Below are 19598 nucleotides of genomic sequence, written 5' to 3' on the forward strand. Positions count from 1 at the left end.
CTACTTCCGGGTCTAAAGTAGTCTGCGTTTAATATGGCTTTTGTGTTGTTAACATGTTTAATGTTATGTATTTTCTTCTATTTGATCTCAAAAAGCTCCTAAAACAGTCAGTGATCACTGTTGACCTCCCTCGGCTTTTATTACCGCTAATCATTTATTGAAGCTCAGTTTTTAAAACCTTAGGAAGTAACTACAGCACAGCCCATGCAGCAGTATATGAATGACTAACCTCGTATTGTGGATGGATTATCTCAGTTGTTCTCCTGGCTGAAGTTTGGTCCTTTTACAGCATCCTGCCATGCGATTACATTTGTTTCTGACCACCGAGAACACTCACGTTAACTTTTATCAAGTGGAAAAAAAAGTTAGCTTGTTTATATTATGCTAACATAGCTATGTCGCTAGCGGTCACGTAGCACATCATTATATACCAGCTAGCCCAACTTCAGTAACCCTACAAACGTCACTGCTGTTTATTTTTCTGTCTTCATTTATGCTGGAAGTGATAGGAGAGCTGTACGTTTTAATTTGTTTCCAAAACCCCGCAGTCAGGACATGCTATATTGTATTTAGATAGAAGCTAGCGAGCTAACTCCCTGCTAACTTCTAACTCCGTTAAATGTCATAAATTCTGTTTTCATGGATGCCTGGATGTTAAACTCAATTGTTACACCTGGTAGAGCATAACGCTGATCATTTTATTAAAGATGAAAGACTTTAGACAGTTTTTCAACTCTCAGTAATGCCACAGTGATCGTTTGATATATGGACCTGCAGCGGAGTTTAGACCCAGACATGGCTAGTGACGTCAGACTGAACAACCGGATAGTCAGAACACGCCCCTCCCCCGTCTTCTCAGTGCAAAGCACAAGGCTGGCGTGCGGAGTGAAGCAAAAAAAGTGAGAGAGAGAGGGTGAGAGAAAAAAAAAGCTTGCGTCGTTCACTTCAAAGATCCGGCTCTATGCACCGTTTCGTTCGCGACCGACACATCACTAGTGCTGGACTGTGTATGTGTGCTCCCTGTGTCAACCTACTGTAAATCTAAATTCTTGTTCGACTTTTTGGATTCATTGCTTTCTTTCTATTGCAATCTGTACTCTGTTTCAAACTTTCTTTTGATTGGCTGACATTTGTTCAGGTTTTGGCTATGATACAACATTCACATGGCTGCTGCTAGATAGTTTTTATGAAACATTTTAACCTCCCTGATTTGTTTGTCATGGCTTGTGGAAAAACACACAGGCTCCCCAGAGAAGAACCAGAGAAAAAAAAAACTGGACCATTTAACATGGATATTAAATGATAAATTACAGTAACTTGCCTTAAAACTTGGCACATGGAGAGTGGAGCACAAACAATCAATAGATGAGAGAAGAAAAGCCAGCTCCTGTAGCACACAGTTAACATTGTTAATTGATTATACCATGATGTTTTTATAATATTCAAAATTGCATACTCTTCATCATGATTCCATCATAGTCTATTTTTAAATTTAGCTTTTATACATTGATACTTGTTTTTTATTTTTTATTTACATTATGTTTTTATTTTGGTTGTACTAATGTAAGGTGACCTTGGGGGTCTTTACAGGTGCCTATAAATCAGATGTATTATTATTATTATTAATATGCAACTGCCTGATTTTGTTTAAACAATTATTGCACACTTTCTGTAAATCCAATAAACTTCATTTCACTTCTCAAATATCACTGTGTGTGTCTCCTATATGATATATTTCACTGACATTTTTTATTGTAACAACCAACAGTTTATACAGGAAAATAATGACTATTAATAAGGTTGCCCAAACTTTTGCATCCCACTGTATATCAACAGTCCACTTGTGGTGTGTGTGTGTGTGAGTGTGAGTGTGTGTGTGAGAGAGAGAGAGAGAGAGCTTATGTGTCTTTGTAACAAAATCTACTTAAAAATGAGGGCAGGAAGTTACAATAATGTCCCCCAGAAGCCAGAAGCAGACAAATATAGATCCAGGAGATCTGGGCCACCACAGCCCAAAGAGTACCGAATACCTCACATCTCTGCGACATCTGTGCACCCATCCCAGAAGGAGAGAGGCCCCAGATTGGGAGCCCAGGATCAGTGCTCGTTTTCATTATTGCTATATTCCCCAATGAAATCTCTTAATGTGATTGGCCCCTCCCCAACCTTTGCTCTGCACCTTGTAGAAAAAGTTTAGTGTGGAAGAAGTGGTGAGAATGCAGAGCTGGTAAGCTTAAAGAAAATAATAAAAAGAAAATGAAAATAGATGCAGCAAAATGTGTCAAATTAACCAACATGTCAGCTGTTGGTGCTGCTGCACTGTCAATAATTGTACCAGCAACAACTAATAACCAGGCCCCAGAGTCACAGTTGGTATGCTACTTATTTTTGCATACCAACTGTAAAACTGAATCATAACACCTATTAAAAAAAAGTTAACATTCACACTACATTACACATAAGCTGATGATGCTTAAGGTAATTAAGATGTTATAGTGCTGAAAATTGCACTCAGAGAATCAGCTACAGTGACTGAAGCTCTACTAAAAAGAACAACACGTTTAGTTGAGTAGAATGCTGACATACAGACCAGTGTGTGTGGTCTTCCAAGTACTTCTTCTTTGACTCCCACCACCCTCTGGAACACAAACTTGGAGTAATCAAGACCCTATAACACCGGGCAGAAAATGTTCCCTCTAGGTCTCAAGGGAAAAAGATGGAACAAACATCCAAAGGAAGGACTTTAAACATGTGCTTATCCTAATTGGGCTTTCATCAAGTCAGCAAGGACTTGTTTGTGTGGGTCCCCCCTGGGCGCTCTGGCTTCCTCCCACAGTCCAAAGACATGCAGTTAGTGGGGATAGTTTAATTGGGAACACTAAATCTAGTTGTCTTTCTAATTGTCTAGTCTCATCTACTTTTAACCCTAAGAGAGTTTCCCAGGCTTGTTCTCTAAAAAATCTAAAAAAGAATTATGACATACTCCTGGACATGGGAGAGCCTAATTGTCCTGCGTAGACGTTTGCGGATGGATACTCGATGGTCGGTTATTTGACCCTGGTGACACTCTCGATGGAGGACATTAAATGACATCTACCAACTCGGAACCACAATAGAAACAGAGTTCTGGATCATTGGAGCTGGCTCAGACCTGGGTTATTGAAGAATAAGAAGCAGCTACAGCTGTTCAAAATCCCACAAGGCTGGCTGACATGATAGTTGATGGGCAGGGCTGTTGGTACTCAGACTATGTTTATTGAACGCAATATGGATAAAATCTTGGAGAAGCTCATGGCTCTGCGATATGGATAAGATCTTGGAGAAGAAGAACGGGAATTGAGAGACCTCGTGACCAGTGACAAACATTCGACCTACATGTGACAGGTGAGACCTGGAGACTTGGGACCGCCCCTGGTGGGCGGAGCTGGTCTTCGCTCCTTTCATAAGCGCAGGTGTGGGCAATTGGGTATTCCTTTGCAAACCTGAAGCTGCGAGTGCTTGGTCCGAGTTGGGCAAGTTGGTGTTTCTTAACTATGAAAGTCTGATACGCGTCCTCCCCTAAACTTCTGTTAGAACGGTAGGTTACACAAAAATGTACCACTTGAGCTCTGGCTGTTGGCAGAGGTTTACAGTTATTTGCACCCTTGTAGGTGGGAAACATTGCTCCCGTGAGAACGGTATAGTGGACTTCATCGCCACTGACCCACATTTATTAGGGTGTGACACGAACTTGTGGACAGGTAACAAAACCAATTCAGTGGAGGAATATTCCTGTGTTTTATTGTCCAGCTAGTGATCTCCTGCCTTTTATTCACAGAGTACCGAGCTGCTGCTTTGCCAGGTGGATTTCTGGCTGCGGGCAAAGGACCCGACACATCAGTGTGTTTTAATTTGTTTTAAACTGGTGTAAGCCGACAGACTGACTGCTGCGGCTGTCGATGGTTTTTGGTTTTTTGTTTTACTTTTTCTGTATCAGTAGGCACCACAGATATTGATTCGCAGGCGGTGAAGGCGCTGCAGGGAAAACAAATCCTTTTTTTGTCTCCCCGCTCTTGCATGCACAGCGGGGGGCCCGAGTGAAGACGGCACCGAAGATTTGCCTTTTTTTCTATAGTGTTTTACCCATTTGGGGTCATGTGTGAGTTGCCGTCCATTTTTAACCTGTGTGCTATGTTGATTTGTTTTTAAACTGTTCTCCGCAGCGCTTGTCCTGCCTCACGGGCAATCGTACAGTCTTATCGTTTTTTAATAAGGTAACGTTTTTAATTGTTTTTAGGTGCTGCTGTTACACTGTTTCTTTTATTTTGTATTAAAAATTAAACTCTTTTAAACTGACTGTGCGCCTACGGCTCTGTCCTATTTTAAATAGGTACCTACCACGGGTCACAAACTGGCGTTGTCGGACAGGACGAGCCTCTAGGTGTGCACAGCGATTAGTCAGTTGGTTTGTGTAAAATTTTTATTTTTATGGGTGTGTGTTTTAAACTGTTTTATATTTGTATTTATTTTTTTTAGGCAAAGCAGCAGCTGGTAAATCCTGGTGGTAACAAAGTGTAATCTGCATTTAAACACAGTAGGCACTTACTGTTGAGGGTTTTTATTTTTTTTATTATGGAGTCCCAATCAGGCATTTCTAGCCCCTGTAGACCTCATGACTCTACCTCTATGGAGGGCTCTCTCCAAGAGAGGCTGGTTTATATCCCTAGAGAGAGGTCGTGCCCCCTGTTTAGTGGAACTGGGGAAATTGGTGTCCAAAGTTGGGTGGAGGAAATAAAATCTGTAATGCGCACTCGTAGACTTGCCCCTGTTGATAGAGCCCATTATGTCTATGATCATTTGACTGGTGATGCTCGTGAGGAAATAAAATATAGGTCCCAGCAAGTAAGAGAAGATCCAGACTGCATTTTTGATATTCTCCTTAGCCAGTATGGTTGCCCCATGTCCTTTATTGCTGTTAAGGAAGCTTTTTATGCAAGAAGGCAGCAAGAAGGAGAGTCACTGAGGGAATTCTCCCATGCATTGTTTTCTCTCATGGACAAAATGATCCAAAGTTGTCCAGAGAGGCGAATTCCTGAGGCTGCTAGACTGCTTTCTGATCAGTTTGTAGAGGGTGTCCGGGATGGAAATTTGAGCCGCGAGCTTAAAAGGATTGTTCGCGAACATCCAGATTATGACCTCCATACTTTAAGAGATGAAGGCCTCAGGTGGGAGCGGGAAGGCAGAGTAGGAGTAGAACCCGGCCGGTTCAGGACTTATTCTGTCCCAGCAGTCTACAGCATTCAGCATACAGGACAAACAAAGGGGCCAAGGGATACTATTGGGTCAGAATTAGCAGAGGTTAAGGAAATGTTAAAACGGCAGCAGGCCCAGATTGATCAGCTTACACATGAGTTGAGAGTTGCCCATACATCAAGTAAGTCTAGGTTCACGCAGAGAGGAAGGCAGGTTATTTGCAGACGGTGTCAGAAGCCTGGCCATTTTGCTAAAGACTGTGATAATGAGAGGGTAGTAGCCTTTGAATCTACAGCCCCTAGCAGGAGCTCATCTGGGCAGGGTACGTTTTCCATGCAGGCGGAAAACTAGCACCCTCTGTTATGCTGAGCCACATATCAGATGGGGACATAACTGGCTCCAACAGTTGTAATGCTCAAATGTCTGGTCCCCCACCCAAGTTGGTAGGCTCCTGTCCAAAGGTTACCATTAATATGGGAGGGGTAGATGTCTCCTGTTTATTAGACACTGGATCCATGGTCACTACCATCACGGAGAGTTTTTTTGCCAAACATTTTAAGAACTGGGGTCCAGAGAAACTGAAAGCATGCCATTGGCTGCGGTTACGGGCAGCTAATGGGCTAGATATTCCCTATGTTGGCTACCTGGAGCTTGATTGCCAAGTGTTAGGGAGGCAAATACCGAAACATGGTGTGTTAGTTGTTAGAGATCCTTTGGAGCCCAGCCCCAACTCAGAAATATGTGGAGTACTCGGCATGAATGTGATCCGTGAGTGTTATAGGGAGCTGTTTTTGGAACATGGCTCTGCTCTTTTTGACCTTCCTTTAGTGCAGGAGGATCCTTGGCAGTAGGCTTTGCAGCATTGCCATACAGCGCAGCTACAGCCTGAAGCACAAGTTAGTGGCCCAGTGAGAGTTAAGGGTAGGAGAAAAATTTGCATCTCCGCAGGCACAATGAAGTTTGTACCAACTACATGTCGGAAAGTCCCTTCAGCACACACTGGAACAGCGCTTTTCGAACCATTAGATGCCGGTTTGCCTCATGGTCTCCTTTCTTCTCCAGCTTTGCTCCAGGTGGTCAGTGGCACTGCATTTATCCCAGTTACCAATGTGGGATTAACTGAGGCCATTTTGCCACCTCGCAGTCAGCTTGGCACCTTGTGCCAAGTTGAAATTGTCAGCCAATCGGATGGCTCGACCAGGCTCTTGGAAGATTTGGGAGAGGAAAAACGTGTTACCATGGCAACCCAGAGTGTGGAATCCAACCCTCTGAAAACTGCAATTAATGCAATTGATCTCTCAGCCCTCACTGTACAGGATCAGGACAGGGTAAGGGCCCTTTTGCGTGACTACTAATCTGTTTTTTCTTCTCATGATGGTGATTTAGGGTGTACCAATTTAATGACTCACGAGATCCCACTTTTAGATGAGACTCCGGTCCGCCAGCGGTATCGACGGATTCCACCTTCAGAGTATGAGAGCGTTAAGGCCCATATTCAACACCTGTTGGAGAGTCAGGTGATCAGAGAAAGTTGTAGCCCTTTTGCATCCCCAATCGTGGTAGTACGAAAGAAGGACTCCAGTATTAGGCTTTGTGTGGATTACCGTCTGCTGAACTCAAGGACTAGGAAGGATGCTTTTCCCTTGCCCCGAATTGAGGAGTCCTTGGATGTGTTGTCAGGTGCATGTTGGTTCTCTACCTTGGACTTGGCTAGTGGCTACAATCAGGTCCCTGTTGCTGAGCCAGACAAAAAGAAAACTGCTTTCTGTACTCCTTTTGGGTTATTTGAGTTCAACCGCATGCCGTTTGGCCTCTGTAATGTACCAAGCACCTTTCAGAGATTGATGGAGCGAATGTTTGGTTCCCAGAATCACCAGTCTTTGTTGTTGTACTTGGATGATGTGATTGTCTTCTCTACCACAGTAGACGAGCATATTCAGCGCCTAGGAGCAGTACTGGAGACCTTGCGGGTACAAAACTTGAAGGCCAAGTTGGAAAAATGCTGTTTTCTGCAGACAGAGGTAAAGTACCTTGGGCATGTGATCTCCAAGGACGGGGTAGCCACGGACCCAGACAAAATATCTGCGGTGTCTAATTGGCAAACTCCTAGCTCTGTTGCTGAATTGAGATCATTCTTAGGGTTTGCTAGTTACTATCACCGCTTTGTTCCAGGTTTTGCATCCCTAGCTGCTCCGCTCCACCAGCTGGTGGCCGAACTGGCTGGGACTAAGCACAAACGCCCCTCCAAGCGTGCATTGCAGGAAGTTTGGACCGAGCAGTGTGAAAATAGCTTTCAAGAGTTGAAAGCTCGGTTGGTGCATTCCCCCGTATTGGCTTATGCTAATTTTTCACAACCTTTTATCTTGGAGGTTGATGCCAGCCACTGGGGTCTGGGGGCAGTGCTTTCACAACAGCAAGCTGATGGCAAGGTGCGTCCTATAGCTTATGCTAGTCGAGGGCTAAAGCCCACGGAACGTAACATGTCCAATTACAGCTCCATGAAACTTGAATTCCTAGCCTTGAAATGGGCTATGACTGAAAAATTCAGAGAATATTTTCTGGGTAACAGGTGTGTTGTCTATACAGACAACAACCCCTTGAGCCATCTGACTACAGCAAAGCTTGGAGCTTTGGAACAGCGCTGGGCGGCTCAGCTCTCTTCTTTTGATTTTTCAATTAAGTATCGTCCGGGTCGTACAAATGGCAATGCAGATGCTTTGTCCCGACAGTGTCAGCCATCCGATCAAACTGTGTCTTTAGAAACACTGCTTCCTGGTACTTCCCTTCCAGACTCTTTAGTGCAAACAGTTTTACCACCCCAACAAGTAATCCAATCTATGATTTCGGTTTTACCCTCTCATTCACTTGCAGACCTTGCTACTTTGCAGAGGGAGGACCCCACGATTAGTGGTTTTTTGAAGTTTTGGCGCAGAGGAACTGGCCCTACTCACCAGGAGAGAAGAGATTTGCCAGCAGCAGTGCTGGAAATGTTGCGCCAGTGGAGGAAACTGGTAGAAAAGGAGGGCGTCCTTTATCGGCAGATCTTTCAGCCAGATGGGGGGGAACCAGTGTGCCAATTAGTGGTCCCTCAGAGTCTCAAGAATGAGGTTTTACATGGCTTGCATAATGACCATGGTCATCAGGGAACTGACAGGACTGCAGACTTGATACGCAAGAGGTGTTATTGGCCAGGTATGTCTAAGGAGGTTCAGGATTACTGTCAGCAATGTGAACGTTGTGCGCAGGCTAAAGCAGTTTATCCCAAACCTAAAACAACCATGGGTCACCTCATGGCTGTGAGGCCCAATCAGATTCTGGCAATTGATTTCACATGCCTTGAACCCTCCGTTGATGGCCGTGAAAATGTATTGATTCTTACTGATGTGTTTTCAAAGTTCACTCAGGCCATTTCTACTAAGGATCAAAAGGCAACTACTGTGGCCAGTGTTTTGGTTTATGAGTGGTTTTATCGCTTTGGTGTTCCCTCTAGGATCCACTCCGATCAGGGGAGGAGTTTTGAAGGAGCATTAGTTCAGCAGCTATGCCAGTTATATGGTGTGGAAAAGACTCGCACCACTCCTTACCACCCACAAGGTAATGGCCAGTGTGAGCGTTTTAATCGGACTCTGCATGATCTGTTGAGAACCCTGCCCCCTGAGCAAAAGCGTCATTGGCCCATGTATTTACAGCAGCTCACCTTTTCTTACAATACCACAATCCATCAAACTACGGGTGAGTCACCCTATTTTCTTATGTTTGGCCAAGAGCCCCAGCTCCCAGTTGACTTCCTGTTAGGCAGAGTGGAGGAACCCACCCACGGCCCGGTACACACTTGGGTCCAAGAGCATCAGAAACGTCTAGATGTAGCTTATAAAGGTGTGAGTAACCGCACCAAAGCAGCAGCGACGCTGCGTGCAGATCGTCAACCTGCCACAGCTTCTGACCCCTTGCCATTGCATCAGTTAGTGTATTTGAGAGATCATAGCATTCGGGGACGGAATAAAATCCAAGATTTTTGGGGCGTTACACCGTATTGTATTGTCCGTGCCCCTGCTGATGCTGGTCCTGTGTATACAGTGGCCCCACTCAATGATCCAGAACAGAAAAGACAGGTTAATAGACAATTTATCAAGCCGATCCCTGCTGATATCTGTGAGAAAATAAGGGCAGAGCTCCAGCAAACTGCTAACCCTAGAAGTTCACCTGACCGGTTACCCCCGTCTGAGGATGAGGGAGACTTTTATGTGTGGCAACGAAGGGAGTCCCCAAGAGGTGACCCCCAAAGTGTACAAACTGATTCTGCACCTTGTCCCCAACAACTCCCAGAGGACCTGGCTATAGTAATGAGGCCGCAGTCCAGAAGGACTAATCCTGGTACCCTGACTCCACAGTGTAGTGTCCCCACTCCATTAGCTGAAAGTGGTACAGTTAGAAGAACGACACGCTCAACAGCTGGCCACCATTCCAATCCACACCATCTGCCCCAATCAGCTGAAGCCAGGCCACCTAGTGTACATTCAGTTACAGCTTTTTATAGACCGTGGCTTTAAGGTTTCATTGTCGGGTCGCCAATGCAAAAACCAGGGGGGAGAATGTGACAGGTGAGACCTGGAGACTTGGGACCGCCTCTGGTGGGCGGAGCTGGTCTTCGCTCCTTTCATAAGCGCAGGTGTGGGCAATTGGGTATTCCTTTGCAAACCTGAAGCTGCGAGTGCTTGGTCCGAGTTGGGCAAGTTGGTGTTTCTTAACTATGAAAGTCTGATACGCGTCCTCCCCTAAACTTCTGTTAGAACGGTAGGTTACACAAAAATGTACCACTTGAGCTCTGGCTGTTGGCAGAGGTTTACAGTTATTTGCACCCTTGTAGGTGGGAAACATTGCTCCCGTGAGAACGGTATAGTGGACTTCATCGCCACTGACCCACATTTATTAGGGTGTGACACGAACTTGTGGACAGGTAACAAAACCAATTCAGTGGAGGAATATTCCTGTGTTTTATTGTCCAGCTAGTGATCTCCTGCCTTTTATTCACAGAGTACCGAGCTGCTGCTTTGCCAGGTGGATTTCTGGCTGCGGGCAAAGGACCCGACACATCAGTGTGTTTTAATTTGTTTTAAACTGGTGTAAGCCGACAGACTGACTGCTGCGGCTGTCGATGGTTTTTTGTTTTACTTTTTCTGTATCAGTAGGCACCACAGATATTGATTCGCAGGCGGTGAAGGCGCTGCAGGGAAAACAAATCCTTTTTTTGTCTCCCCGCTCTTGCATGCACAGCGGGGGGCCCGAGTGAAGACGGCACCGAAGATTTGCCTTTTTTTCTATAGTGTTTTACCCATTTGGGGTCATGTGTGAGTTGCTGTCCATTTTTAACCTGTGTGCTATGTTGATTTGTTTTTAAACTGTTCTCCGCAGTGCTTGTCCTGCCTCACGGGCAATCGTACAGTCTTATCGTTTTTTAATAAGGTAACGTTTTTAATTGTTTTTAGGTGCTGCTGTTACACTGTTTCTTTTATTTTGTATTAAAAATTAAACTCTTTTAAACTGACTGTGCGCCTACGGCTCTGTCCTATTTTAAATAGGTACCTACCACGGGTCACATACTGTAAAATTGGATGCAGTTTGATTGCACTAACCAAAACAACTACCATCTTCATCTCATACCTGGCGCCACTTGGATGCTCAAGTTGTTATGACTCTCTTTCCCCTCATTCACCCCCATCTTGGATTCCAAACGTCTTTGAACGTTTATCTCCAAGGCCGAGGTCAGACAGCAGGTCTGAGACCCAGCACTGGATTAATACTCTACGCTTGGCAAGATGGCTGTGTCTACATCGGCTCACCTCTCACCCCCTTACCCACCCCAGTTGCTTGTTTTGTTATGTGGATATGTATTGTAACGATGGTTAAATGTTATTTTACAGTGACAGGTTGGCTATCTCTGCATACTGTTGTTATTTCTTTAAGATACATGTTTGGTTGTGCTGCAGGAAAAAGGAAGTTAATGTGTGCAGGAAGGGGAGAGGGGTCTTGCTTGCTGAGTGACTGTACGGGGCTGAAGTGAGGTGTTGCATGAGAGCACTCTCCCCGGGGTTGTCTGTGTTGCCGAATAAACGGACAAACTGAGATCAAAACGTCTGATTCTTAAGAACGTTACACTGGTGTCAGAAGTGAAAACACCTAAAACACCCGACACCCTGTTGGTGGCAACGCTGACCGTCATGAGACCCGAGGATGTTGCCAGACAAGATTAAGAAGGAGACGGAGGAGAGGGAGGTTCATCCGCGCTCGCCTGCCCATAGAGTGAGGGAAATGGCGCTGAGGCTGGAATTTCTTCAGGTTTGACAAGGCTCGGGAACTTTTCGCGCCATGGCTGTGATTCCGGTGGGACGCAGTTGACCTCACTTGGCGTGCCGTCATGTGATGTAAACAAACATGGCGGCGCCCAGCAAGCTGCGGCGAACATAAAAACGCCTAAGTTCAATGGCAGGACACCATGGGAAGCGTTTATTGATAAACAGTTTGAGCTGTTAGCTGTTGCAGCTGGCTGGTCTGAGGAACATAAAGCTCTCCAATTGGCTTTGTGCCTGTATGAGGATGCAGCTGCATGCCTGCTGCTGCTGACCGAGGAGCAAAGGGGAGATTATAATGCTCTGGTTGGGACACTTCAGAGACGTTTTGGGCAGTATAACAAGCCGGTGCTGCTGAAGTCAGAGTTCCACAACAGATGCAGATTGCCAGGGGAGCCGCTTCGCATTTCGGCCCATGAAGTCGAGTGTCTTTGCCGGAGGGCGTATGACTGCATGCCACCATCAGTGCAGGCGGAGTTAGCTTGGGACCACTTCCTGCAGGCCCTGAACCCTAAAGAGCTCCATATGGTCAGCTTGCTCGACCGGCCACACTCAGTGCAGCCCTGGAGCTGGCGTTGGAGAGGGAGATCTTTGCAGGATCCTCTGGGGGCGCTGATGACACACATGTGGGGAGAGCTATGTCAGCACCTGTGGAGCAGATGGAGATGCCAGCGGGCCTGTGCTGTTTGGTCCAGACGGCAGCACTGCAGTCGCCTTCCCCTCAGGCTGGCCCGCACCGTCGACCACAGAGCTGCTGGGGATGTGGACAAGTCGGACATCTCATCAGGCAGTGCCCCAAGCTTGCAGCAGTTCAGGGAAATGCCCACGGGCCCATGTAGGTGGGAGTACACGGGCCAGGGAGAACGACATCCCCACACCACCGCCACTTCTACCCGGTGCAGTCATCACTGTGGGCTGGACCCAAGTTGATGACTTTTGCCATGTTCTGGTGATGATTGCAGGGGTCCTGACACGGGGTCCCGTCGTCCGGTCGTCCCAACCGGAGCTGCTGTGCAACCAACTAATGTGCGACTTAAGACTGTAACCAGTGACCTGGCCCCAATTAGAGGGAGGGGAGTGTTCCAGTTTAAGGTGGGAGACCTCGGTGTGCCTTATGCTGCCTGGGTGACTGACATGCAGGACGCTTGCATCCTTGGGCTGGATTTTTTGCGAGCCATTGGTGGTGTACTGAACTTGGGCAAAGGCTTCCTAATACTCCCTGATGGGAAGAAGGTGCAACTTATTCCTCCCCCAGTCTGTCTGGCATCTGCCGCAGCGTCCACCTCCACTTCGGAGACCCTTGCATACCCGCCAGCAGAGCAGCAAGCAGAGGAGGAGGAGAGGCTCTCAGCAGTGAGGAGCATCTGGTCAAAGAGCTGTGAGGGGCTGACTCCACAGCAGCAAGAGAGTCTATGGCAGGTACTAAAAGAGTTTAGAGACATTTTTGCCCTGAAAGAAAGTGATGTTGGCTTGACAGACTTGGTAGAGCATGTCATTGAGACCAGGGATGCCCAGCCTATTAAAGTGCGCCCCAACCGCCTGCCCCTGGCTCATCAGGAGGCTGCTGACAGAGAGTTGTGTGAAATGATGAAGGCGGGCATCATAGAGCCAGCTGACAGCCCATGGGCCTCCGCTGTGGTGATGGTGCCTAAGAAAAACAGCCCAAGGATGCATTTCTGCATGGACTACAGACCACTCAACAAAGTGACAAAAAAGGACTCTTACCCCCTTCCCAGGATTGACGAGTCTCTCAATTTAGTAGTCAGATTATCCTGGCTACTGGCAGGTGCCACTGTCCCCTGAGTCCAGACCGAAGACAGCCTTCTGCACCAACAGGGGACTATGGGAGTTCAAAGTCCTGAGCTTTGGTCTTTGCAACGCTCCTGCTACCTTTGAGAGAGGCTTATGGACAGTGTGCTGGCTGGTGTCCCACGGCAACGGTGTCTGGTCTACCTGGATGACCTTCTAGTACACGGGAGCTCCTTTGATGCTGCCCTGAATTCCCTGACACAAGTGTTGGGGAGGGTGGCAGCTGCGGGCCTGAAGCTGCACCCCGACAAGTGCCACTTCATGTGGAGGGAGGTGGAGTTTCTAGGCCACAAGCTGGGTCATGAGGGCATCAGCACTTTGGAGGGAAAAATTCACACCATTACTGACTGGCCCACCCCAGCAGACCAGAAACAGCTCAAAAGCTTCCTAGGACTGGCGTCTTATTGTTTGTAAACGGCTTTTCCTCTATAGCTGCACCACTCTTCCGCCTGCTGCAAAAGGACTGTGACTTCATCTGAACCTAGGACTGTTAGCAGGCATTCAACACCCTCCGCAGATCGCTGACAGAGTCCCCAGTCCTCGGCCCCCTGACCCCACACTGCCTTTTGTCCTGGACACTGACGCAAGTAATGTGGGGCTGGGAGCTGTATTGTCGCAGGTCGGGCTGGACGGTGAGAAGGTGGTGGCGTACTTCAGCCGGATCCTGAACAGGAGTGAGTGGCGCTACTGTGTCACACGACGAGAGCTGCTGGCTGTGGTGGCAGGGGTAAGACACTTTATTCGTTATCAGAACTGATCATGCTGCCCTCCAGTGGCTGATGTCTTTCAGGGAGCCAGAGGGACAGGTGGCTCGCTGGCTGGAGGAGCTCCAGGCCTTCAATTTCACTGTGGAGCACAGAGCAGGGACGCACCATTCTAACGCAGACGCCCTCTCTCGCCACACGTGTGCTGCAGCAGGCTGCCATTACTGTGAGAAGCGAGAGGAGACAGAACGGGAACTGACAGCAATGGACGGAGCAACATAGCTCGCCTGCAGGGCCCTTCTGGTGGTGGATGCAGCAGAGTGGAGGGCACGGCAAGAACAAGACACTGACCTGCTGCCAGTCCTGCAGTGGCTGGAGAGGGAGGAGCGACCCCTTTGGGATGAGGTCACTGGGTTTTCCATCTGTACCAGGGGGCTGTGGGCTAGGTTTAATGCTCTCAGGCTGAAGGAGGGGGTGTTGGAGCGTGCCTGGAAGGATCCTGCCACAGGGGAGGAGAGGTGGCAGGTTGTGGTGCTAAGGTCGTTGAGGTCAGCTGTGCTGGAAGCCTGCCATCGGAGCACTTGCTCTGGCCACTTTCAGTGGTCAGCAGCGGAGGGATGTGGAAGACTTTTGCCGCAGCTGTGACGCACGTTCCTTGCACAAAGGGCCACAGGACCAGTCCCGGGCTCAGCTTCAGCAGCAACCAGCAGGAGCTCCAATAGAGTGAGTAGCTGTGGACGTCATGGGCCCATTCCCTTGTACAGACAGAGGAAACCGCTATGTCCTTGTGGACATGGACTATTTTACCAAGTGGCCGGAAGCATATGCCATCCCAGATCAGGAGACTGTTGCTGATGCATTAGTGGAGGGGATGTTCAGCCCCTTTGGAACAGCAGAGACCCTCCACAGTGACCAGGGGCGTAACTTTGAGTCCAAGGTATTTGCTGCCATGTGCGAATGCCTTGGGATTACGAAGACCCGCACCACCCCACTTCACCCCCAAAGCAATGGACTGGTGGAAAGGTTTAACAGGTAGCTGGCCCAGCAGCTAGCCATCCTTAACTCAGGGTCTTGGTTGTAGAGTGACTGTACGGGGCTGAAGTAGGTGTTGTACGAGAGCACTCTCCCCGGAGTTAATGGCCCGTTTGCCTGTGTTACGGAATAAACGGACAAACTGTCAATACTAACAGTGGTTAGCTGACGAGCTGGTGAAGAGTTATTCTTCTTCTAAATTTTATTGGTGGTTTTCAAACATCTGAATGATGCATTACCAGTACCAAGTGGTGTGGAGTCGCTAAAAAAATTCGCTAAAAAAATTCGCTAAAAAAATTTACCTCAAATCCTCCCAAGCAATTTACTCTCTCTCTCTTAAAAACTGGAATAAGGCCTGATAACTTTTACTTCTAGAGTCCTTTAAACCACTTAAACTACTTTTGGTATGTCTAGAAGATATTAAAACTTGGATGGCCCTAAAGCTTTTAAAGGATAATTCAGGCAAAACAGAGGTGGTTGTGGTTGGTCCTAGCGGACCTTGTGATCCCTCCGCTATTGATTTGGGACCCCTGGCAGAGCATTTTAAACTTGTTGTTACCAACTTGGGTTTTCTGATGGACAGTGATTTTAAATTGGACACTCAATTTAGAGCTACAGTCAAGTCCAGTTTTTATCATTTAAGGCGCTTGGCAAAGGTAAGACCTATTTTATCCAGATTGCATTTTTAAACAGTAATCCATGCTTTTATTTTATCTTGCTTGGATTACTGTAGCGCTCTGTGTTTGGAGTTAGTCAGTGCCTTCTCGCTCGTTGGCAGCTGGTTCAAAATGCTATTGCACGACCTTTAACCAGAACTCGCAAAAGAGAGCACAACTACTATCCTGGTTTCACTACATTCACTGCCTGTATATCTTAGAGTTCATTTTAAAATTCTAATATTTTTTTTAAATGCTTAAATGGTCTTGCCCCACCTTAACTCTCTGAACTTCTTCATCATTACTCACCCCCCAGGTTTCTCAGGTCAGCTGACAAGCTGCGCCTGGAGGTACCCAATTCCAAGAAGAAGCTGAGAGGGGACAGGGCCTTCTCTATTGCTGGTCCTAATTTCTGGAATAATCTGTCCCTGCACATTAGAGACACCCCTTCTTTGCCCACTTTTAAAACACATCTTAAAACCCATTTTTATTCTTTGGCTTATGACACAGTTTTTACCCCAATTCGTTTGCTTTAATTTAATCTAATGTGCTGATTTTATTGTATTAATTTAATTGTAATTATTTTATATTATTTTATATTTATTTTTTAACTCATTCAGTGTATTGTTTTTGGCATGTCAAGTGTACAGCACTTTTTTTTCAGCCCGGGTGTTGTCTGAAAGTGCTATATAAATAAATTGCTTGCTTGCTTATTTGCACCATCTCAGTGTGTATATCTCATATATCCTGTTTTATTCTGACAGTCTCTTGTCCGGTGTGGATCTTGTGCATTTCCTTGTGTTCCTTGTTGTGATCAGCCTCATTCCCCTGCTCTGTGTCACTTAGTTTCGATTTGTAGCGTCTTTCCAGTTTAGTTATTGTTTTTGTAATCAGCAGTAAAGTTGGTTTTAAGGTTAGTTTTTGTCCCCAAATTCTGCATTTTGGATCCTATCCTGATGGCAAAGAAAGGCACTCCTTTCTGGCTGTGGATTTGTAAAATCGTATTACTGCTATGGTTATCTACCTATTTACTACCCAACAGTTGTAAAGCATCTAATAGTTGTCAATAGCGATGTACCAGCAAAAGTTCACTATTAATGTCGTTAGGCCAATATAATAACAGACCTCTTCAAAAACATTAAAAATCTGTAAATTATTGCGATTTTGATGTATATAAAGTAAAACACATTTATTAATCTGCTGTTTCAGAAGTAAGCATTATTATAAGAAACACAATAGCAAAACAAAACTACATACTATTATGCATTTGTATGAACGTCAAAGAAAGTGACAAAGATTTAGAAACACATTCAGTTATAACAAATGGTGCTGAATGGGGATAACTGTAGCATGAGATATCAGTTGTACTCGGCGAAAGAAGAGATTCAGGAACTTGTGTGTCAGGAATAACTGCACTGAAACCCTGTCTTGATAAATTTAGCTGTGTAAAGCTAGTGTGGCTAAGCAACCTGCAGCTATGTTCTCTGTTGATGCATTTGTATGGCAGGGTCTATAGTCACATATTGACAGGTGAACATGACCTTCACATTACATTTACTGTTGTTATCGGTTGTTATATTTAAACCTTCAGTGAATGCAACGGATTTCAGCCTAAATGGGCATTTTCAAAATGAATCATATCTTTGTTTGCTTGTGATGCCGGATTACTTTTGTCTCACTTTAGTGTAAAGGCCATTAAATGCCAAGCATGTTGTAAAAAAGATTCAGAATTTGTCAGCTCAAAACTTGTCATGTAATAAATAGACACTTTACGTTTTGCATTTTTGCTATAAATTTACCCCCAAAAAATGTACTGTGAAAAAAATGAAGAATTAAAGTTGACATCTCTCCATGATGAGCAGGTCATGAGCAGGTTACCCAACAGCAATAACTAATAAACATATAAATGGCACTCTAAATGGTAAATGGCCTGTGTTTATATAGCGCTTTACTAGTCCCTAAGGACCCCAAAGCACTTTACATATCCAGTCATCCACCCATTCACACACACATTCACACACTGGTGATGGCAAGCTACATTGTAGCCACAGCCACCCTGGGGCGCACTGACAGACTCTATTAGCCAACACTGGGGCAGAGTTTATCCAAATATATGTTGAGGGGTTCGAAAATTATGTCAAAGCAGGTCTATGTGAAGTGTGTCTTACTGTGATCAGTTTGTGTGATTAACTTCAGATCCTGTGGTTTTCCTGAAATCGAGTTTTGACAATATTATGTAATATAGGTGACAATCAAAGTCATCAGAAAGACTGCTGTAGTTCGTGCTGTACATTCAAATTTCATCATGGCTGAACTTCAGCTGTTAGCCATCCTTGTGGTGGCTGTAGCTCAGATGGCAGAGCAGGTCAGCCACTAATCAGAAGGTCGGTGGTTTGATCCCAGGCTGCACCCTGGCTGCATGCCAAATATCCTTGGGCAAGATACTAACCCCGTGTTTGCCTACTGGTGGTGGTCAGAGGGCCCGGTGGCGCCTGTGTCCGGCAGCCTCGCCTCTGTCAGTGCGCCCCAGGGCAGCTGTGGCTACAATGTAGCTTGCTATCGCCAGTGTGTGAATGTATGGGTGGATGACTGAATGTAGTGTAAAGCGCTTTGGGGTCCTATGGACTAGAAAAGCGCTATACAAATGCAGGCCATTTACCATTTACCATCCTTGTATGTAAGTAATTTTTTATTGGGCTTTTATATTTTTTGCAAAACAATGCAGGAAAATGTTCTGTACTCCTAATGTTGGACTTCACGTCAGCCTTTGACACCATTGACCATTACATTTTGCTTGAAAGGCTGAAATACTGGGTTGGTGTATCTGGGTCTGCCTTAGAGTGGTTCTCCTCGTATCTCTATGAACGATACTTTTTTGTGGTGGTCTCTAAGTACAGGTCATCTTCCACGACCCTGTCCTATGGTGTGCCACAAGGTTCTGTGCTGGGGCCCTTATTGTTTTTAATATATCTACTTCCTCTCCAACATATTTTGAGCCCCTTTGAGGACATTTGCTACCACTGCCACGCAGATGACATCCAGTTATATATTTCTTTTAAACCTGAAGATGTTTCTAGGCTGCAGATTCTAAACGAGTGCTTAGAATCCATCAAAGGTTGGATGGCTGACAACTTCCTCCAACTTAATGAAGAAAAGACTGAAGGGGAGCTAGCAAAAGGCATCAGAGCAACACACAATTGGTCGCGGGGGATTTTACTATCGAACATCTATCTATCAATCTCCCTTTTCCTTTTATTCAGGACAAGAGAATTACTCTTGAACCAATCTTTAACCTTACGCATGCATTCGGGCCGATCGTGGCTCAAGAGTTGGCAGTTCGTCTTGTAATCAGAAGGTTGACGGTTCGAGCCCCGGCTCCGACAGTCTCGGCCGTTGTGTCCTTGGGCAAGACACTTCACCTGTTGCCTACTGGTGGTGGTCAGAGGGCCCGATGGCGCCAGTGTCCGGCAGCCTCGCCTCTGTCAGTGGGCAGCTATGGCTACAATGTAGCTTGCCATCACCAGTGTGTGAATGTATGTGTGAATGGGTGGATGACTGAATGTAGTGTAAAGCCCTTTGGGGTCCATAGGGACTAAGTAAAGCACTATACAAATACAGGCCATTTACCAATTACCATTCACGAAGATAATGAAAAGACATAGCAAGATCATCAGTAGTCTCAAAGTAAATCTGTACATCATCAGCATAGCAATGAAAGGCAATATTATACTTTCCAAAAATTGCTCCAAGAGGGAGCAGATATAATGAGAAGAGAATAGGGCCTAATACAGATCCTTGAGGCACACAACAGCGTACAG

General features: G+C 46.0%; 1 protein-coding gene and 1 long non-coding RNA gene across 2 annotated transcripts in view; both read left to right on the forward strand.

The window, feature by feature from the left end:
- Window positions 1–3383: 3383 nt before the first annotated feature.
- LOC146709699 (uncharacterized) lies at window positions 3384–4336 on the forward strand. The gene is made up of 2 exons (XR_014920653.1): window positions 3384–3740; window positions 3818–4336. It is a non-coding gene; the product is annotated as an uncharacterized LOC146709699 (long non-coding RNA).
- Window positions 4337–14834: 10498 nt separating this feature from the next.
- Window positions 14835–19598, forward strand: part of LOC146709700 (uncharacterized) — a 35266-nt gene continuing 30502 nt past the window's right edge. Inside the window, exons 1-2 of the mRNA XM_085457951.1 lie at window positions 14835–15124; window positions 16097–16182. Coding sequence (XP_085314077.1) covers window positions 14835–15124; window positions 16097–16182 — 376 coding nt within the window. The remainder of the gene's footprint in view (window positions 15125–16096; window positions 16183–19598) is intronic.

The sequence above is a fragment of the Copadichromis virginalis genome, linkage group LG5 (assembly GCF_057382275.1).
Source record: "Copadichromis virginalis isolate Kocher_CV1m ecotype Utaka linkage group LG5, C_Virginalis_male_GT1.1, whole genome shotgun sequence".
In the NCBI taxonomy this organism is placed as follows: domain Eukaryota; kingdom Metazoa; phylum Chordata; class Actinopteri; order Cichliformes; family Cichlidae; genus Copadichromis; species Copadichromis virginalis.